This window comes from Octopus bimaculoides, chromosome 8 (genome assembly GCF_046866305.1).
Source record: "Octopus bimaculoides isolate indiv1 chromosome 8, ASM4686630v1, whole genome shotgun sequence".
Taxonomy (NCBI): Eukaryota; Metazoa; Mollusca; class Cephalopoda; order Octopoda; family Octopodidae; genus Octopus; species Octopus bimaculoides.
Genome location: NC_142935.1, coordinates 99,387,914 through 99,409,450, shown reverse-complemented (window position 1 = coordinate 99,409,450; position 21,537 = coordinate 99,387,914). Strand labels below are relative to the sequence as shown.

Below are 21,537 nucleotides of genomic sequence, written 5' to 3'. Positions count from 1 at the left end.
ATCCCACTGGACTCCTCAGACTAGTCTTGTTAACGTGAGCTACATTGAGTTCATTACTTTTCTTTTTCTTTATACTGAATGTGTTTACATTGCTGATAGCCATGGAGCAAGCACGGGCAACTTTTTGTTCTCCGACGAGACGGGTCATTATTATTCGGGCTGCACTACAATTCAAGGTAATTTATCGTTAGATGTGTCAATTAGAAAGTCCTGTTTACCGCGATTTGCCCATGGCTGCTATAATCTTGTCTTTTTCTAGCGTTTGCTTTTAGAACATCTAGATTTCTATGCCTTTATTTTTTTCATTCTGAAGCGATTTTAAACTATTTTCCTTATTTTACTTCGAGATATTAAATAGCCGTTACAGTATATATATACATATATGTGTGTGTGTGTATATATATATATATATTTCTCAAAGCTACAAAGGTCTCCAAACAAACTTAACATTTCACATAATTAAAATATATATGAAAAAAAAAAATTATAATGGGATTCAGTTAAGGGAGATAACTGGATTTATTTTGGTAAAATTCTAAGAAATTCAGTAAAACAACTTCCGGAAGATAATTGTTAGCAATTTTCTTCACGATTCTATCGAGAGGGAAAAGGTGCGAAACTTTTTAAATAGAAATAAGATTTGCTGATTAAAGTATTTTGTCTGATCAATCGCGTACTTTAATAGAATATCTGTGTCTTTCCGTTAGAATAACGAAGGAAACCTCTTTTTCCACTGAGTGACAGATGTCTGGCTTTAGAAATGAGAGGCGATCGTATTCGCTTAGTATTTATTGTTAGTTAATCTTAATCTGAAGTTACTATTATTGTGATTTATAAAGAATGACCTTTCAATTGCGACCATGACTGTTAGTTATTTTTGTCTGGTAGTCAAGTACATTATATAATGTGTACTTCCTGTTTTACGACAGCAAAGTAGAATTTGAGGGAATGGCAGTGGTGAATACTATTTCTTGCAAGTTGATAAAACCGTTTGACAAAAATACCTCTCGCTTGTGCAGTTCTTGGCGTGAAGAAGTACAAAACGTTACCTACATCTTGCAGCAGAAGTGAGTGAACCAATTATCGTTCTGTGAGCGAATCTATATTCTATAGGAATATATAGTTACGAGGGTAGTATACAATATATATATATATATATATATTCCTTTTGTACCCCCACCCACCCCTTAAAAAAAAACTTTTTTTCTACACAAACCCCCGTTTTCGGCTACGGAGAATACGAATCTGCAAAAAAATAAATTGGCAAAAATCGGCATTTTGAAAATCCTCCCCCCTACTTTTTTTTTTTTCAAAAAATATTTCCAAAAATGTTTTTAGTTAGGGTTAGGGGGGAAAAAAAGTCAAAAATGTAGAAATTGTGGGGGTGGGGGCGAAATTTCAAAATGCCGATTGACATATAAGAGAGAGCTAGACTAAGTACCTTGCAGTATTATGAATCTATATGTTCTGTGTTCAAATCCTGCTGTAGATGGTTACACCTTTCAGGACAATAAAACAAGTTCACCACCGATTTTTTTTTTTTTAATAATTTATGGACTTGAATCAGTGTAAAAGGTCAAATTTTTAACAAATAAATGCAAGCATTATGGTATGATAAAGGTGGCGTTAGATTGGGTGTCATAGCAGAGTTGATGAGGATTGAACTGTTATTAAACAATAACAACAGTGGTTTAATAATTAAGAAAGTTAAGGCAGCGAGCTGGCAGAAACGTGAGCATGGCAGGTGAAATGCTTAGCGGGTATTTTGTCTGTCGTTACGTTCTGAGTTCAAATTCCGCCAAGGTCAACTTTGCCATTCATCCTTTCAGGGTCGATAACTTAAGTACCAGTTGCATACTGGGGTCGATCTAATCGACTGCGGCCCTCCCCCCCCCAAAAAAAATTTCGGGCCTTGTGCCTAGGGTAGAAAAGAATAATTAAGAAACTTAAGGTGGTGAGAACTGGTGCAGTCGTTACCACATTGAGCAAAATGCTTGGCAGCATTTTGACTTTACGTTCTGAGTTCAGATTCTGATGAGGTCATGCTGGCCTTGTGCCAAAACTGAAAGCAATAATCAGGAAACTCGAGCATCATCATTGTTTATTGCCCACTTCTCTATATTCGCATGGAATTTGCTGAGAGAGAGATTCTCTATGGTTGGATGCTCTTCCTGTCATCAACCCTTACCTGTTTACAAGAAAGATATTTCCTCATGGCTGGACAGCTTTTCATGGAAGATTGCGCATACAAGCATACAAATAGATGTAGACCATGTCTGGCCATGGGGAAATATGATCCTGCTTGGAAACAGTTGAGAGCTGACAACAGGAAAGGCATCCAGCCATAGAAAATCTGCCTCAACAAATTCCAACTGACCCCATGCAAATATGGAGAGAAGTGGACATTAAATGATGATGATTGTCTATTGTACTTGCATTTGTGGCACAAAAGCTGACCAACTTCAATAATTTATTTTAAAAAGTCTTGTTGTTGAAGCAAGTCAATCCTAACTCTGCAAATTTATAATTAGAGGTATTCTAGCCATGACCAACCCATCTATTTAGAGGTCTCTAATACTACATAGTGCAATATTTCATTTGATAGAGTAGAATATGAGGGAGATTTGGCTGTTATTTCTAAGAGGTTGAACGTCTTTTCAAATAGGAAGTTGCCAATTTCAGATCTTCAAAAGAATTGGTTCCAATTGGAAATCAAAACTAGGTCAGGAACTCAGCTTGCAAAAAATTGATTACCAAATTCCTGCATCTTCTCAATATCATCATCACCACCTCCTCCTCTTCCTCCCTCTATACCTAAACACACCCACACATGATTACTTCAACCACTACATAGCAATATGACCTCATTTGTCTCTTCGTTAAAATTAGTGAGATTAAAGATCACTGATTAAAAATATTTACATGAACCACAATAATAAAAAAATACATTTTGTTACAAACTGAAAATGAAATTAATAAAAGGTAAGATTACCTTTTTTTATTTATATGTTTGCATTCATAGGCACAGGAGTGGTAAGTAACTTGCTTACCAACTACATGATTCCAAGTTCAGTCCCACTGCATGGCACTTTGGGCAAGTGTCTTCTTCCATAGCCTCGGGCAGACCAAAGCCTTGTGAGTGGATTTGGTAGACGGAAACTGAAAGAAGCCTGTTGTATATATATGTATATGTTTGGGTGTCTGTATTTGTCTCCCCACTCCCACCATCGTTCCTGTAACTTAGCAGTTTGGCAAAAGAGACCAATAGAATAAGTACTAGGCTTACAAAGTATAAGTCCTGGGGTTGATTTGTTCAACTAAAGGCGGTGCTCCAGCATGGCCACAGTCAAATGACTGAAACAAGTAAAAGAAGAGAATATGTTTTCTTATTAGCTGTGGGCATCACTGAGGTTTATTAATATTATTTTCTCCTGTTATTTGTGATTGTACAATTCAGCACCTGCTAATCTGTCTGACATTGTTATTGGTCATTTCAGAACACATTCAAAACATAATCCATTAGTTGAGTCAACTCTTTCAGCTGCAACCCTTTATAAAAAGTTTATCAAAAAAATAATGAAATGTTATAGTTTGCTTGAAACATTGTATATGATATGTAATGCTGAAAGAGATAGAAAGCTAAACAATGCAAAAATGGACTATAAGATGAGGTAATGAAAATTAGAAGTAAGTTACCTGGTAATCTTTATTTTGTCTTTTTTATTGTTGTTGTTTTATCTGTCCAATATTTCGGGACCTAAAAGTCCCTTCATCAGGGTTTAAGGAACTTCCATTGGATAATGTTCCAATTTCCTCTCTTTGGGATAAGATTTTGATTTAAATTTTTTTCTTAAGCTGTTTTCAAGCGTTTTTGATGGAAATTGGAACATTATCCTGTGAAAGTTCCTTAAACCCTGATGAAGGGACTTTTAAGTCCCGAAATATTGGACAGACAAGAGAACAACAGCAACAACAATAAAAAAAAAAGTACAAAACAAAGATTACCAGGTAACTTACTTTTGATTTTCGTTACCTGATCTTTAGGAGTTACACATATTATTTAATAACAATTTGACTCATTTCCATGCAAATTAAACTTTCAAAGGCTTTTAGAATGAATCTAACTCATCAGGCATCTACAGAGAGAGAGAGAGAGAGAATAACAAGACAAGAAACAAATTCAAGATAGCTTCTAGATGTTAGGCTTCTATTGGTCAACCCAAGTTGCATGCATGGTGTTATTTTGGTCCTGGAAATGACATGAACTAGTTTCTTTATGCTTAGGTCCATGTTGTCAGACATAATGTTAGTAGGTAGCAGTGACTGCTATGTCTAGAAGCTGTGGTATGGTTTATTTAGTGACATTGGTTTGCAATGTAGTGATATTCAGCTGAAAGAGTGAGCAAATGGCATTCGAAAGGGTATTAACATCATCATCATCATTTAACATCTGTGTTCCATGCTAGCATGGGTGGGATGGTATCACTAGAGCCGGCCAGACTCCAGCTGCCAAAACACTCCTGTTATTTAGCACACAATATCTAGACATTCATCCATACATGCATACATATGTATATACAAACATCGTGATCATGTGACTGGCCAGACTATTGGATTTTGTTATATATCACTAGTCACAATGCGCTTTCCATTGAATTTTTGTTTTTAGCTGTCGGATACCACCTTGTTGGCTGGGTGAGCAGGACAACATTCCTCCTAGATCGGAAGTCTAGTCCATTGTAGGGTGTACCCATTTACAGCTGAGTGGACTGAGCCACATGAAATGAAGGGTTTGGCGCATGAACACAATGCGCCACTCTGGGAATTGAACCTACAATGTAGTGATTGTGAACGTAACACCCCTACCACTAGGCCATGCACCTTTACACATACATACATACATACACACACATACAGGGAATGAAAGGAATATTTCTAATGCATGTACTGTAATGGTGTACAAAGACATTTATTTATAGATTTGTGGATGCAGCAATAAGATTTCTAAGAAAAAATGCTAAGCTAAAAAATAATAAAATGAAGGATAAAAATTAAAGCAATTTTCAATTGAAATATCTCTGTTATTCTACGCTTCTGTCTCGGTTGTTTTGTGAAGAAATCAAGAAATCCTTCTTAGAAACAGAAAGAAAATAACACAGGGTTTATTTTAATTTTATTTCTTTGGTTTCTTTGAAATCTATTCTCCTTCTAAAACTGTTTGTTCTTTGCTTCATCTTCTCAGTTCTGCCAGTTTTCAGTCAATAACTTTTTTCTGTCATTCTTATGATATACATAGAAAGAGATCCACAACAAAATTAAGAGCAATGTCTGCTTCAGGTTATAGAAATTTCACAACTGTGTTTAAAGCATTATGATTTCTGCAAATAAAAGAAATTTGACAATCAATAATTTTCCATCTATGAAAATCCATGGAGATGTTGTTTGTATCTGCCCTCACCACCACCACTTGACAATTGGTGTTCGTGTGTTTATGTCCCCATGACTTAGCAGTTCAACAAAATAAAAAGAATAATACCAGTTGATTCGTTTAATCAAAAGTTATTGAATGGTTTAAAATGTATGGGCTTCTCTGTCTGTCTGTCTCTAAGTAAAAGAATTCATCAGCATAATTGTCATCTACAAGTTTGAAAGCTTGTCTTTGCAACATTTCATTAAAAGAAATATGCATTACTATGAAAATTATGAAGCGAGACACCAAATTGTACCCATGCCGGTTTGTGACTGGCCAAGACCAGTTTCGCTGAACTCTAAACAATTCATCGATAGAAGCAACAGCTACTCTGTAAAAAATGGATTAGAAATATTAAACTGTGATAGAATGAAATGTTACTTCGTGTAAGATTTCTCTTCTCTCTCATCTGTTTCATGTCACAGCATTAAGAGATAAAAACCGATCCAATAGGCAACACAAGTCTGTGGAATGAAAAGGAAATATATCGTAGGATGTCTGTAGTGCAAATCAAAACCTAATCTCAAGCTCGCACACACTTACCGTTCATGTGAAGATAGAAAGCAGTGCTTCTGAGAATTTATGGGCAAAATATAGACTCACATACAAGTCTATGGCAAGTTTGATGTCATCTTCGGCATCACTACAAGATGAACAGTAATACAACTGTCATCTTGCCTCTCACTTCACTTCTCTGTCTATATAATCTCAAAACCAATTGCCGCTATCTCTCTACCTTGGCCCAACGTTATGTCATTCTTCAGCTACAACAGCAATCACACACACACATGTATGTATACATATATACATTCATATGTACATACATAAACAAGCGCACGCATGTACTACATACGCATGTGTACACACACACGCACACGCACATACATACAGGTACACATACGCATAATTGTTTACCTTCTTACTTTGTTCTTTATTTTATTTTCCTTTCTGTTGTTCAATGCCTCAACCCACTTCCATTCGATGCAGTGGTCTGCTGAAACGGAAGTCTGGAGAAGAATTAAAACTGAGTACGGGGGAGAGAGAGAGAGAGAAAGACACATGTATGTATATATATATATAATCAGAAGAAGATCAGAGAGAGAGACAGAGAAAGATAGAGGTATAATTATAGGGGAGAGGGAGGGGGAATTATAGGAAAGAGAAATAGAGAGAGCGCTAGAGGGAAAAATAATAAAAACGTGGTACAAGTAATAGTAGTAGTGGGAGGATGGGGAGGTATAAGAAGAGATAATAAAAAGTTGATGGGTGGAGGGAGGTGAATGAAGGAGAGAAGGAGGAATAAAAGAGAAAGGGTGAGGATGAGGAGAGCAGAATGAACTCTAATTATATAACAGAATTGTGAACGTGTGGTTGTATGTGAGTATGTGTCTACTGTAAAGGAAATATTCATGTGAAAAGATGAAAGAAAAGAGAAGAAAATCCGAAGGCAAAATCAGTAAATATATTCTAGACAGAATAATAAAACGATGGCAGTAGTGCTAGTATTATCGAAGCTGTTTAGCCCCTGGTCTGCCGTGGTTGTGAAGAATTATGATCAAAGAGGTTCCATTCTTATCTTTTTAGACATAAACGCATAAAGGACTACGTTATCCAATGTGTTCATATTTAAAACAATAAAGGATGACTGAAGAGAGATTTGGCAGCTATTTCTAGTAGGTTAGCCGACCGTATAGAGAAGCCTCCCTCGTTGTCTCTTGCTGCTGGTATTCGATGGTGATGGTGGTGGTGGTGGCGGTGCCCGTTTGTAGTGAGTGGTTTTCTGGAAAAATAAACAAAACAAACAAAAACCAGAAGACAAGTATCTCATTGAGCATTCATAATGTGAAAAGGAAAGTACAAAGAGGAGACAGTAGTAGAGTAAAAGAGGAGGAGGAGGAGGATGTAACAACGAAGGGAATGGTTGGTGGTGGTGGTAGTGGGGAGTGACGGTGTTGTTAGTACACTTGTGGTAGTATAAAAGATGGTAAATGGTTTGGTACTAATAGGAGTGGTGAGATTGTTAGTCGTCGTCGTCGCAATATTGCTGATAGTGCTAATGTTGATGAAGGTGTTGTTGCTGATGTTTAAACCCCAAGTTTTCCTTGATCGAGCAAACATATGTTAAAAGACATTTCAGCCATAATTATTCCGTCTTTTTTTTTTCTGGCAGTCGACTACATTATTTAATGGAGGATTTGATTGTTATTTCTAGCTGGTTCGAGAGGTTCCCAGTGGTAGCGATGTTATAACTAATTAAATGTATTATTGTTGTTGGCCCTGATCAGCCTTGACTCAGCAGACTTATGGGTCTAAAAGTGTTCCCACCATGACTATCCAGTCCCCCCCCCCTCTATATCCACCGATCGTTGTGTATCTAAGACAACACGACACTGTCCATTGTGTCCGTTCTTTTTTCTTTTAAGACAGGGCTGCTTTTCTGATTAGGTCAAATGACTATGTATAGATTCTTTCATCGGCTCGCAGTCAGCGGAATCGGTAGAGCGTCGGACAAAATGCTTTGTGGGTTTTCTTCCGACACTTTGCGTTCTGAGGTCAACTTTGTCCTTTATCCCTCTGGGTCAACAAAATAAAGTATCAGTCAAGCAACTGGGGTCAACGCTGTCGAATTATCCACTTTACACAAAATTGCTGGGTTTGTGCGTAAATTAGAAATCATTTTTGGTTTAGTAAAAGCGATAATGTTGACGATAGTTTGTAGTGATCAAGCTGGTGTTGGTGATGGCAGCAGTAATTGAATAATTTGGCAGCTTTTTGTGTTGACATTCCAGTTTTTCTTAGTGATGGCAGTGGTTTGGTCGAGTTAACCGACGTTCCAGCTGTAATAATCTCAAGATCATATTGTTGTCTCTTTCAGGACGGCAGAATGTGATCTGAAGGAGATTTGGTTGTTATTTCTAACATTACAACCACGTACAAATATCAAAAACATTATTGCCGTGAACATACAAAAAACAAAAAACAACTAAAAACGCGCGATATACCTTAAACTACGTTATTTAATGTGTCTTTCGTGTTTTTAGAAAAGAATGATTTAAAAGTGATTTGGCTACCGTTTCTAGCAGGTTGAGCAACCACGTAGATGCTCCCTTGTCGACTCATCGTGTTGTTGTTGACCGCGATCTGGGAAAATGGAAGTTATTGATTTGTATAAAATTTTTGACAGAAATGAATTTAAAAAATAGTAAATGCTGCTAAAATTTAAAATACGATAAAATTAATAATAGTTTTAAAAAAATAAACTAAAACGGAATATTTGAAGAAAACACAAAAATGAAAAAAAACAAAACAGTAATAGTAAAAAAATTAAAATTATATAACGGTATTGATTTGAGAAATATGGAAATCGATCAGTTGATCTGATAAGTGAAGAAGTCACATGAACGCTGTTGCCTTAGCAACAAGAACTGCAAAGAAATCCAATCTCTCTCTTTCTCTCTCTCATCAGCTTCCAATCCCAAACAAGAGGAAGTCTTGGAAGAATGGTGATGATTAACGTTGCTGCTTTTGTCTGTAGAAAGGCTTCTGTCCAGGATATTATGGAAGAGGAGGTCGGAGAGAGACACAGGAGGCATGTGATGGTGTTATATTTATAGTAAATGGAAGAGAGAGAGGGTGATGGCGGTATTGGGAAAGAAAAAAACAAAACAAGAAGATATTTAATATATTCAGTTGACAAACTGATATTTTCTGGTTTTGTTATTCGTTCTTTTATCACCGCCCTCATTGCCCTATCCCCCCATCATCACTGTCATAATCATTCTCATCATTAACAGTCACCTCCACTACGATCATTATGAACTTCATCTTCTGCTTATAACAATCGTGATTTTTCTTCTTCTTCATCATTTACACAGTTGTCATCATCGTCCTGCCACTACCAGCCGACTCTCAATATATATTTCTATTACAATAAATCCAATATCGGTAAACCGTGTTCAGACTGCATCAGTGTGGTAAATATATTTCCAGAATGAAATATGAGCAAAAATAGAGTAGAAATACAAAATTTCCCCGTTTTTACTCGTGTTTCTTCCAGGTTTCTCTTTGAAAGCCACATCCGCACTGATGTGGCTTTCAACATTTGCTTGTAGCTGTTGAGAATGACCGTCGATTAACAAAAATATTGGATAGGAACGAGCAAGGGGATCTACTGGTTTTGTTCTTAAATTAAGAACTGTTGTCATCAACCTCACCACCGTCACCGCCACCATGAAGTACCAATCATCTACCAAGAGTTGATGGTACAAAATATGTATCAGTGAAATATTGGTGTTAATATAATCAATCACTCCTACCCCTAAAACTAGCGAATCTGCTCGTTAGAAATCATTTTAAACAGAATTGACATTTGTTTCGGCTTTCTATTCTGAGTTCAAATCTCATCGAGGGCAACTTTACATTTCATCTTCCCAGGATCAATAAGGAAGTACCAGTATTGGGGGTAAAGTTAATTAACTGACAAAACCATCCTCATAAATTTCTAGCCGTGTGCCTATCATCATCCATTTCCAACAGTTTCACAAGAGCTTCTTCTGCATTACTAGGGGCATAGGGTACCCACCCCTCAACTTCCTTCAACGTCTTCGACTGCAACAAAGACACACACACACATACGTCTATGACCTGTCAGTCCTGAAGTTTCTTTCTGTTTGTTTATTTAGGCAGGTCCAGAATCTACCGCCGGTTTGTCAGGCATGTCGCCACTTCACCATCTTACTCGTTTTTGTTAGCTGGGTGGACCAGAGCAATGTGAAACGAAGTGTTTTGCTCGAGAATACAACGCATCGCCTCTCCAGCAACCGAAACCACAATCTTACGATTATGAGTTCAACACCCTAACCACTAAACCACACTAGAGTACTGTTCCCATATTTAGGATTGTTCTACTGATATAGCCATGTCGCTCACCAACGTACTCAATTTTTTGGCTCACAGATATACTATCTCCTTAATCTGCCAATGATTAACTTCCGCTCCTCGGAATTAGTTGGTTTCAAGCCACTTCCATTTATATACTTCCGACTCACTCATCTTTTCTACTCCTTTCGTCACCTATCCTTTTCATTAACCATGTCGTCCAATCCTTCAAATCCAGAATGTCAACCATCTGGAATTCTCATCCGGCACAGTTTTTCCGACAGCTATGGACATTCACTTATGCAAAATCTGAAAGGAGCCGGAGGACTTGCAAAAGGGCATAGGTACAATTTCCCCTTCCAGAACAAACCAATAATTATTAAAAGTAAAGTACTAGAGTCCACTAAATCTATTTAACTCTCTCTCTCCGAAATATATGGTCAAGTGCCTAAGTCAGAAACCAGCATTGTTGAACTGTCGTTATATTGCCGACAACTAGGTTTGGGGTATTTGTTTTGTGCTGCATTGCTGGAAATAACATTTAGAGCAAGTGAAATCATACAGACATGGTACTAATGCGTATGATATACTTTTTTTAGCATTGATTAAATCGGTTATTGTTGTTGAATAGTTGCGATCAGTTTGGGTTCTCAGAGAGAAAATAGCTGACACAGTAGTTTAGGTCAAATGTAATAAGTTTTGAATAATGTATTCCAGCAGTGGCTATCTTGTTTTATTAATAGAGAATAAGGTTCTGAGATACAAGATTTGAAATATGTAGACTTCAAGACAGTAAAGAGGTTATTGACATATATTTGGCTGTTTTATTGGTCAACGACTGCGTAGACGGCCCGACGTTGATTCGTTAAGAGTTTGGACTCTTTGGATCAGAAAGTCATCAGGACAAACAACACGCCACAGACTATTTTAGGATTAAGAAATAATTAGTAAATCGTTCATGAATACATGTTTTGTCTTTAAACAAAACTTTGAAATTAGATGATGTACTCTATTTATTTCTCGTTCACTACAGCACAATATTAGCTGATGTGCTTTTAAACAAGCTATTTTGTTCCCTTTCAGTTTCTATTTATTCAACAGGTTGGAAATAATTACGAAACTAAAATAGTTCAAACTTTTGTTGTTAATAAAGTTATCTCCCTTGAATTCGAGCCGCCATCTTCAAGAATATTTCCAAATTTAATTTGATTAAATTTTAAGTTTTTATCTATTTCACCGAAAATAGACAATACGGCTACCGAATGTAATCAGTAGCCTTTTAAGTGACGTTATAGAAAAAAGGGCAATGTCGTGAAATTAAAATAATTGGTATAGAGAGAAAAATCTAGTTGGTCGATCAGAATTTTTTATTCAAAGATTCTAATTAGAAACTCTTCTTGAAATTTTAATTAACACGAACCAACAAGGCAGCCTTTACCCGGTCACTTGCTACATTGTCCAATATTTATTTTCAGTTACATAAGGAGTTTTGAGACAATTTTACCGTTAATTCTACCTGCCAAATTATTTCAAATACCCCCCTACTTAAAAGGACAATGTTACCGAAATATTAAGAAAAAAATGAGATGGTTTATGTTAGAACACTCTTTAACCCTACGTGTTAAAAAAATGTCGACTTTGTTGAAATGAAATCGTAAAACTTAATTCCGAAAGCTTGTTTGGAAAAACAGTTTGAAATAAATCACTGAGACAGAACCAGACTAAACTGTTTTAGTTTGGTTAGATGTTAACTTGTCTTTTAATTTGTAAAATCAGTTTAGGAAATGACTAGAGTCTGAGAAAATTGGTAATAATCTGCATGGTCAAAAACCACTTAAAAGAAGTTGAATAAATGTGTGTATCATCAAAATGATCTATCTTTTGTAAAAGAAAAACCGCGTTGCTCAATTTCTTTTATTACCTCCTAACGGTAATGCTACAATATAAACCGCTCCATTTGGTTGCGATTATGGAGATATGTATGGATCGCTGGTTCTAACAAGTTTAAATGAATCGTGTTAGTTTAATTCGACTTAGCATTTATAAAAATATTATAAATAGCAAGGAAATACACGTCCCATTAATTCTCGCATACAATGTAATTCGTTTACATTATGTTTGGCTGAACCGTTAAACAGTCTGTCAAAATACATTGTAGTATTTAGCTACAGCCGTTTATATTCCGAGTTCAATTTTGCCTCTCAGCTTTCTGAGGTCGATAAAATAATATTCAAGTCTTGGGGACGATTTAATCTATTACATTTTCTCTTAAACTTTGTGTTCCAGCAGTGTTAGAAATCTATAGCATCCCGATTCGTTTGCTTAAAATGTAAACCAATTTGCCGCTGAATTTTATAACGGCCACGATAGAAATACTTCTTATTTTCACTCACTGTGTGTATGTATGCATGTATACACACACACACTGATGAACAAAAATAACCACTTGAACGTTGTAGAAACTAACACATTTTCGGTATTAAAGATGAGAAATAAGATATTTTGTATAAACAATTTTTAAAGCGCTTATAATAAGTTTAAATTAACTTTTCAATTGTTAATATTCATGCTACGTTTAGTAAAACATCTTTTCAGGTGTTTGAATAACAGCGGTTAATTTAACATTCAAAGATGTCACTTTAAAAGTGTTTGAATTACTATTTCATTACTTTCCTTTGTGTATACAGAATAAGTAATATTTTAGTGTCAATACAATTAAATTTGTGGAACGAGTTAATATTCATTGTTTGGACATTAAATTCCCAGTGTGGAAGCCGGCACCTGATAAAATTTAATAGGATCCAACATTGAAAAGGATATTCTTTATTCAATTTAAGCAGAAACAAATTTTCCAAAAAAAAAAAAAAAAGAAAGAAAGAAAGAATCACAAAAAATTGAAAGAAAATATTTATTTATTTAAAAGAGGAAAATGTCGCCAGGAAGTTTGATGTAAGAAATCGGTGACTATAAAGGAGAGTTTACTATAAATTGTATTCCGGATAGTGAGACCTGTTAGGTTTGCTTCTTTATTGCAACTAATTATCCATAAAACTGCAAACATAAGCATCGAACTTTGAAGAAATAAACATTACGTAACTTCTAATTTAATATTCAAATTCTTAACTCAAATAGAATATCATGATCTAATGCACATATTGGATACATAATTATCTAGTGTTATATATAATCAAATATAATCTATATCAACATAAATTTGAACAACAAATATAATTTTCCTTCTTATTTGATCTAAAGTAAAAGCCAAATATCCTTTGTTCTGGCATCTTTAATGTCTTGTTAATTCACGAAGCGTCTTTAATATTCGGAATTAGTTTATTTGAGAGAAACTTTCATTGGACACCGTCTAACTCGGAGGGACACTCGAATATTTACACCGGTTAATCCATGTTTAATCCTGTTGCAATAATTAATTGTGAGTTGAAAATTTGTTAATTGGTTCTTTGTTTTTTCTTGCTTATTCATAGTTTTGGTCTGGATATTTGTATGTAAAACAGATTTTTGGAATATTTATGGTTCCCATTGCTCCCATGTGTTTATAAATAGTGAATGTTTAACCGTAATTCCACACAAATTTAAAAGTTGGTACAATGGATCCTGCCCTGATCAAAGGACACGCATCTTTCTTGGCCAGAGCACGCAGTCAACCTGTTGTGGAAAAAAGGAAAAATCAACACAAGGATGAAAATAACGAATCACTTGCCAAAAAGCAAAAATCTTCCAAACCGCCAAAACCGAAACCAACTTCAAACACCGAAACTTACGACTATAAAACTGCCAAAGGAAGTTCTCAATATAAATTCAGTGTTTTGGCCAAAATAGTGAAACATATGAAAACCCGACATCAAAAAGGCTATGCCCATCCTTTGAATATCGAAGAAATACTTGACGAAACTAAGCAGTTAGATTTGGGAAGTAAGCAGAGACATTGGCTTGTAACAGAAGCTTTGATTAATAACCCGAAAATAGAAGTTGTCGATGGGAACACATATATCTTTAAACCAAAATATAATATTCGTAATAAAAAGGGATTAATGAATCTGTTGAAGAACCAAGATCTCCATGGTCTCGGTGGTGTTCTTATCGATGACATTGAAGAATCGATTCCAAATGCTCAGAAATCATTCAAAATATTAGCTGATCATATTATTTTCGTAGTAAGACCAATTGACAAAAAGAAAATACTCTTCTACAATGATAAGTATTGTCAATTTAAAATTGACGAAGATTTTCGAAAAATGTGGAGAAGTGTAACTGTGGAAGGTTTGGATGAGCAGAAAATTGAAGAATATCTCGAAAAACAAGGAATAAGTTTAATGCCAGATGTTGGTGTAAAACGGACTCCAATACAGAAGAGGAAGAAACTGAATGCTAAAAAGTCACGGACGTTTAAGAAGCATAACGACCATTTACAAGGAGTTCTTGAAGATTATTCCGACTTGACCAACAAACAGAAGTGAAACAGCGTCGAAGATTGGACCACTATGTCGACCGCTTTAATAATATTGCTTGTAGACAATCTGTAAGATATTTTTATCATGATATCATTGACATTTCCAATAACCAATGTGTGTTTTGCATTCTTTGAAGGAAACATGAAACGTCCCTTTGTAGTGAAGTACTTTTATATGTAGGTACTCACGTTAGGTTTTGTATTTAATTCAGTTAATGTGTTACCACTTGAAACTTTAAAATTTCTCGTATATATATATATATATATATATATATATATATATATATATATTATTGAACACCACACATCCATTTCCAAGTAAGACTATATATATATAGATGTAAATTGTAAATCCAAAAAATAACATACACACCTAATACTGGGAATAACTTCAACATCCATACATATATACAAAATATATTTCTAGTTAAAATGTAGTCATTTAAATATTTTACACAAAATTAATAATTTTTTGATTAAATGTGGTGAAACTGTGAATAATAACCTTTTTATTAATTAATGTATGGTGTGTGTTTTTATCTTCTTTTAAATTCCTTTTTTTTTACTGGTGCATTGCAAAATCTATTTTAGTATTATGTTCATGAAAAAATCTCTTTACTCTTGTGTTCTTGGTTCAGAATGGTCATCTTATTAATGAGATTAATACAGTTTACATAAAACTTGAACTGTATGGGAGAGACAGTAATGATATTTTAAATGAAGAAATTTATTTGCTGCTGAGCTTTATAAATGTAGAATTTTGAATGGAACAAAGAAGGTGAGTACAACTTTGGTGTTCCATTTTCATTCTATTAGAAGTGGCAAAAGATATTGATGAATAAATATTAAAGATTTTGGGACGTCAAAGGATGATGATGAATGAGAGGAATTACTGTGTCTCGAAGTGATGGAAGGTGTGCCATAGACGATAGGAGATCAGTAGTGTTTAAGGAGGAGGAACGGTTATTATACTAACCATCTAAAAAGGTTATGGTTTCTATATTTAAGAGATGAGGAATTATGTATATTATTTACATTTGACGGATATTTGTTGTTAACACAATGTTTCGGCTGATATACTCTCTAGCCGTCATCAAGTGTCTTGGGGTAATTTTGAACCTGGGTTCTCATTCCTAAGGAAATTTCCCCAAGACACCTGAAATGAAGGCTGGAGGGTATATCAGCCGAAACATTGTGTTAACAACAAACAAAATGAGGACAAATATCCGTCAAATGTAAATGATGTGCAAGGTTATAGTTTGTATAGAATTGATTGTGAAGGTCTCATTGGTTCAGTCAATCTTACTGAAATTATACCATGGAAGAGCAACTGTAGCTGTTTAAATTAGCCTTGCATAATTAATAACTGACTTGTTCCACTTATAATGAAGTAACACCTGAAACTCATTCTTATGATTTTATTTAGTGTTTTACATCCATTCTTGTTATATGCAATTTTTTCCCTCTGCCTCCACCAATGAGTGTCAAGGTATAGCAATTGTGGTCTGAGTCTCTTTTAACCGTCAGAATTTACAGGTAAAGAGCAATAAACTGGCCAGGGGAGAGAATCCAATATATCCAGGCTGTCACCCCCCCCTCTTACAATTCACCACTGTGTGCTGTATGATCTTTAGGTGGTTATGGTATATCTGTTACAACGGATCTTTGGATCTTGGTTTCTTGTTCGACTGGAACATTTCATTTTGCTTCAGACAAAATGGAGTATGGCAAGTACTTAACTGACCCATGTGATTATTCAACCCCTAATTTTCACTGCTGCTGTGACTCCCTTTATTCTTGGAATATAAACACAAATTCTTCATCTGCACGAGTCATTATAATGCAGCAGTTCTAATTTTATGGGAAGAATTTAGGTTGAAATATTTCTTTGTTTTTAAAGACGATTAAGACTTCACTTTTTACTCACTGCAACAACAGGGAGTACAACTGTGTCAGCACGCAGAGATTTGACAGCTCTTGCCTACATTACACTTTGAAACATATTGAAAGGAGCTGACAACAAAGGGTCTCTCCCTCTCAGAGTGAAAGGCAAATTGTATGATGCCTTTGTGTGTACAGCCATGCTACATGACAGTGAAACATGGGCTGTGATCATTGAGGACATGCGTAGGCTTAAAAGAAATGAAGCCAGTATGCTTCGCTGGATGTGCAATGTCAATGTGCATGTTCGACAGAGTGTAAGCATCTTGAGAGAAAAGTTGGACATAAGAGGAATCAGATGTGGTGTGCAAGAAAGAAGACTGCATTGATATGGTCATGTGATCTGTATGGACAAGGACAGCTGTGTAAAGAAATGCTGATCTCTAACTGTGGAGGGAACCTGTGGTAGGGGTAGACTCAGGAAAACATGGGATGAGGTGGTGAAGTATGATCTTCAAACTTTGGGCCTCACAGAAGCAATGACTAGTGACTGAGACCTTTGGTGAAATGCTGTGCTTGAGAAGACCCATTAAGCCAAGTGAAATTGTAGTTGTGGCTGGTGTTGGTGTCATGTAACTGGCACCCATGCTGGTGGCACATACAGAGCACTGTGGGAGAATTGGGCCTCACAGAGGCAAAGTGGCTGAGTTCCTTTTGAGTGTTGGGCCTCATGGAGGCAATGACCAAGCTGAGCAGAATTGCAGTTGTGGCAGATACCAGTGTCACACAAATGGCACCTGTGCTGGTGACACTTAAAAGCACCTATTACACTATTGGAGTGGTTGGCATTAGGAAGGGCATCCAGCCATAGAAAACCATGCCAAATCAGACTGGAATCTGGTGCAGCCTTCCAGTGTGCCAGCCCTGGTCAAACCGTCCAACCCATGCCAGCATGGACAATGGACATTAAATGACGCTGATGTTTCGGTGTTGCAGATATTTTGCATGATTCTCTTATTGTTGCAATGAAAGGTTCACCATGTGTTTGTGGTTTGAAAGAGCCTGATTTCTGACTTGTGCTGAAGTTGGATCATAGTGAGGGAGTGGGCTGTGTTTGGGGGTGACCAGCTTCACTCTCACTCTTAACTTTCTGGACCATTAGCAAGGCAAGTTGTTATGACTGGAAATACCCCAGCTATGCACTGGCATTGACCAGGATGGCTTAGATACCTCACTGTGCTCCATAGTGGTATTGCTGGAAATCATCTTTCTGCTGGTTGAAATGTGATCCCTGATTGTTACAGATTGTCTACCACAATTCCAGCCTTCGCATACTTAAGGTGACAAAGGTTCAAAACCTCTACAGCTTCTCTCAATCTGGTTTAGCTGATTGCCATTGCAGTTGTCCAGGTGTGCAGGCATTTTGTTGTGCAATGGGGGACAGCAGTCCTGGAAAGGGGTTACAAATCCCTACTTGTTAAAGGTATTGGATCTCTCTGAGTCTTCTCCATATTTTGCTTTTTAACACAGTTAAGAATATCGAATGCCCCAGAGTGATTGTTGGGAATGGTTAATCTTTTGAGAGTTAAGTTTCCAGTGAGATGGCTGCAACAGATGCCTTGGCTGACTGAAGATAATTGGTGGAATCATTATCAGTAACGAAGGGAATGTTGGGTGGGGGAAGGGTGCAAGAGGAGAGAGTTATTGGTTACAAGGAAGAAGAATGAGAGGTTTATGTTTTTGTGTGGAAGTGGAAAAGGCTGTTGAAAATTAGTCTCTCCACTGTCGAGGCGTTACTTTAAGCAATTTCTTATTTAGAGGTGAAGCAGGGTTGATGAAATGGGAGAGTTTACATGTGAAGAGGTCTGATAGAGACAAATGGCATCTATAGTCTGGCAGTTTGGCTCAGAAGTCCTTGTGCTACAAATTGTGGAAGGCTTTGCTCATTATCATCATCATCATCATCGTTTAATGTCCATTTTCTATGCTGGCATGGGTTGGACGGTTCAACTGGGGTCTGGGAAGCCAGGAGGCTGCACCAGGCTCCAATCTGATCTGGCAGAGTTTCTACAGCTGGATGCCCTTCCTAACGCCAACCACTCCGAGAGTGTAGTGGGTGCTTTTTACATGCCACAGGGGGAAGAGGAGGCTGGCATTGACCATGAATGGGTACAATGTAGCTATGAAGGACACCGTCCTGCTTGGGGTGGGGGAGATTGTGGTGAGGTGAAAGGTAGGATGGGATCCAGCCAGAACCAGTTTTTTCATTCACTTCATCTATGACATGCTCCCTAGTCCTACAAACTTAAGTGTTGGCAAATAGAGGTGAGTGGTTTGTGCAAAGGTGGGAACGATGAGACACAGACTCATCAATTACCCCCTGGGTCTGGAATGCAGAGACACTTAGTAGTGTAACCAAGAATATTGGCCGATGCAGAGGGTGAAGCGAATGAACAATTAGTGGAGAATGGGAAGAGAAAGTGAGAACTGCAAACCAGCTTCTGCAGGGAAGAATGGTCGAAAATGAGAGCGAAAGGTGTTTGTTGATGCTAAATATCACTTTCTGCCAAAACACTTAACTTTTGCAGAGCAAAGAAATGAGGGCGACAACGATTAGGTTGAAGTCTGTGAAAACAATGGATGTAGGGTGGGAATGGGGTTACAAGGTCAGCAATTTTGAGGGGAAGGGCTTTTAGTCAGTTACTTCAACCCCAGTATACCCCTGGTCCTTTATTGACTGTGAAACGATGAAAGGCAAAAGTTGATCTTGATAGGATTTCAGCTCAAACCATAAATGAACTCCATAATGCTTAAACATTTCTGCCATTTCTAGCAGAGTTAATTCCTGCCGTTTATTTTTGGTCTTTGTCTTCAATTAAATGACGATTTGGAGGATTGTTCTTTCACTCATTTGACTGTGGCCATGCTGGAACACCGCCTTTAGTTGAACAAATTGACCCCAGGACTTATTCTTTGTAAACCTAGTACTTATTCTATTGGTGTCTTTTGCTGAACCACATCGGTTGTCAAGCGATGGTGGGGGAACAAACATATACATACATGCATATATATATATATATATATATATATATATACGATGGGCTTCTTCCAGTTTCCATCTACCAAATCCTCTCTCAAGGCCTTGGTCGGCCCAAGGCGCCACACAGTGGGACTGAACCCGGAACCATGTGGTTGGTAAGCAAGCTACTTACCACACAGCTTCTTTCTTTCTTGCCTTTAACCCTCCAACGCGGAGTATAGGCCACTTATAATTGAATTCCATGTCGCATAATTTCTCGCTTCTGTACTTATACACTGCCATGAATGTCCCCCTTTCTCTAGTTCCTTTTGTGTTGATCTACGCCACGAGTTCTTAGGCCTACCCCTCTTTCTATATCCATCCGGATTCCACTGTAAAGCACTTCTCGCTGCATTTGGTGTGTCTTTTCTAATTGTGCTATCAATCCACTTCCACTTTTTCTTAAATATTCGCTCCCTAATCGAAACTCGATTCGTTCTTTGCCATAGCTCCATATTGCTTATGTGTTCAGGCCATCTGATTTTAAGCATACTACGCAAGCATCTGTTGATGAATGATTGAATTTGCTTATTTGACTTAACTGTTGTTCTCCATGTCTCAGCCCCATACAATAACACCGCTTTTACGTTAGTGTTAAAAATTCTTGTTTTGTTCTTTATTGAAATTACACTTGCGCTCCATACTTATTTTAACAGGTGGAAAGCGGTCCTTGCCTTACTTATTTCTCATCTTAATATCTTCGTTGGTGCCGCCTGAGAATCTTATCTTATTACCTAAATACGTAAACTTGGCTACATCCTCTAGTTCACCGGTTTCTAGTTTAATACGTTCACTGTTTTTTTTGATTTGTCGTGGTTTACTTTCAATCCTAGTTTGGCATCTATTGTTTCTAATTTTGACGTGTTATTTTGCATTAAATTAAGTTGACAAGTCTTGTCGTATTAATTTACCACACAGCTAATAGTGTAAAAATTTAGATTGCACTAAGAATAATCCAAGTGTCAAAGTCATTTAAAACCAGGTTTTAATTAATTCACTGAAAGTTCTGTTAATATTAGTTACCTACAAAGGAATTTTAGCAGCAGTTGCAAAATCTGGTAGAAATCCAACCATTTTCATTAGAAGAATATGAACCAGATTAATGTATGAATATATATATTTTTTAAATATATAGGTGCAGGTGTGTTGTAAGTAGCTTGCTAACCAACCACATGGTTCCGGGTTCAGTCCCACTGCGTGGCACTTTGGACAAGTGTCTTCTACTATAGCCCCAGGCCAACCAAAGCCTTGAGTAGATTTGGTAGATGGAAACTGAAAGAAGCCTGTCGTATATATGCATCTGTGTTTGTCCCCACAACATCGCTTGACAACCGATGCTGGTGTGTTTACGTCTCCATAACTTAGCGGTTTGGCAAAAGGGACCGATAGAATAAGTACTAGGCTTAAAAAGAATAAGTCCTGGGGTCGATTTGCTCGACTAAAGGCAGTGCTCCGGCATGGCCGCAGTCAAATGACTGAAACAAAAAGAATATCTCATTTTGCCTTTGAACGGGTCATTAATGAATAAAATGGCACAGCACAATGCCTGCAGAACATTTGATTGGGTTTCTGTGTAACTAATCTAATTGGAATTCAGGAGACCAAAACAATTTATAAGAATTTTGATTCATTCAGCTGGAACACTCTCTGCAATGCCTGACTGCTGGCCCTGAATAACATTCAGATGGCTATGGGCTTGTCTATTTCTCAATATTTCTTGACTGACAATAGTTATAAAGTTATTTGTTTGGTAATCGT

The 21,537-nt window shown here is 36.8% G+C and overlaps 1 protein-coding gene and 1 long non-coding RNA gene across 3 annotated transcripts; one reads left to right on the top strand and one right to left on the bottom strand.

The window, feature by feature from the left end:
• Positions 1-3,437: 3,437 nt before the first annotated feature.
• Positions 3,438-8,728, bottom strand: LOC128248608 (uncharacterized). Of its 2 annotated transcripts, XR_016242958.1 has the most exons (4): positions 8,542-8,728; positions 6,386-6,461; positions 4,034-5,378; positions 3,438-3,696 (listed from the first exon to the last, which is right to left on the bottom strand). It is a non-coding gene; the product is annotated as an uncharacterized LOC128248608 (long non-coding RNA). The 2 variants fall into 2 exon arrangements; XR_016242959.1 differs by lacking the exons at positions 3,438-3,696; positions 6,386-6,461; positions 8,542-8,728 and adding an exon at positions 6,014-6,244 and having other exon boundaries at positions 5,157-5,378.
• A 3,755-nt stretch (positions 8,729-12,483) lies between these two features.
• On the top strand, positions 12,484-15,339 carry LOC106868283 (general transcription factor IIE subunit 2). Its single transcript, XM_014913475.3, has one exon. It carries the CDS (start codon positions 13,957-13,959, stop codon positions 14,824-14,826), a length of 870 nt encoding a protein of 289 aa, XP_014768961.1. The 5' UTR covers positions 12,484-13,956; the 3' UTR covers positions 14,827-15,339.
• Positions 15,340-21,537: the final 6,198 nt, after the last annotated feature.

Bases quoted from the DNA above. Each gene is read 5' to 3' on its own strand.
- LOC106868283 (XM_014913475.3), top strand. From the start codon at position 13,957: ATGGATCCTGCCCTGATCAAAGGACACGCATCTTTCTTGGCCAGAGCA.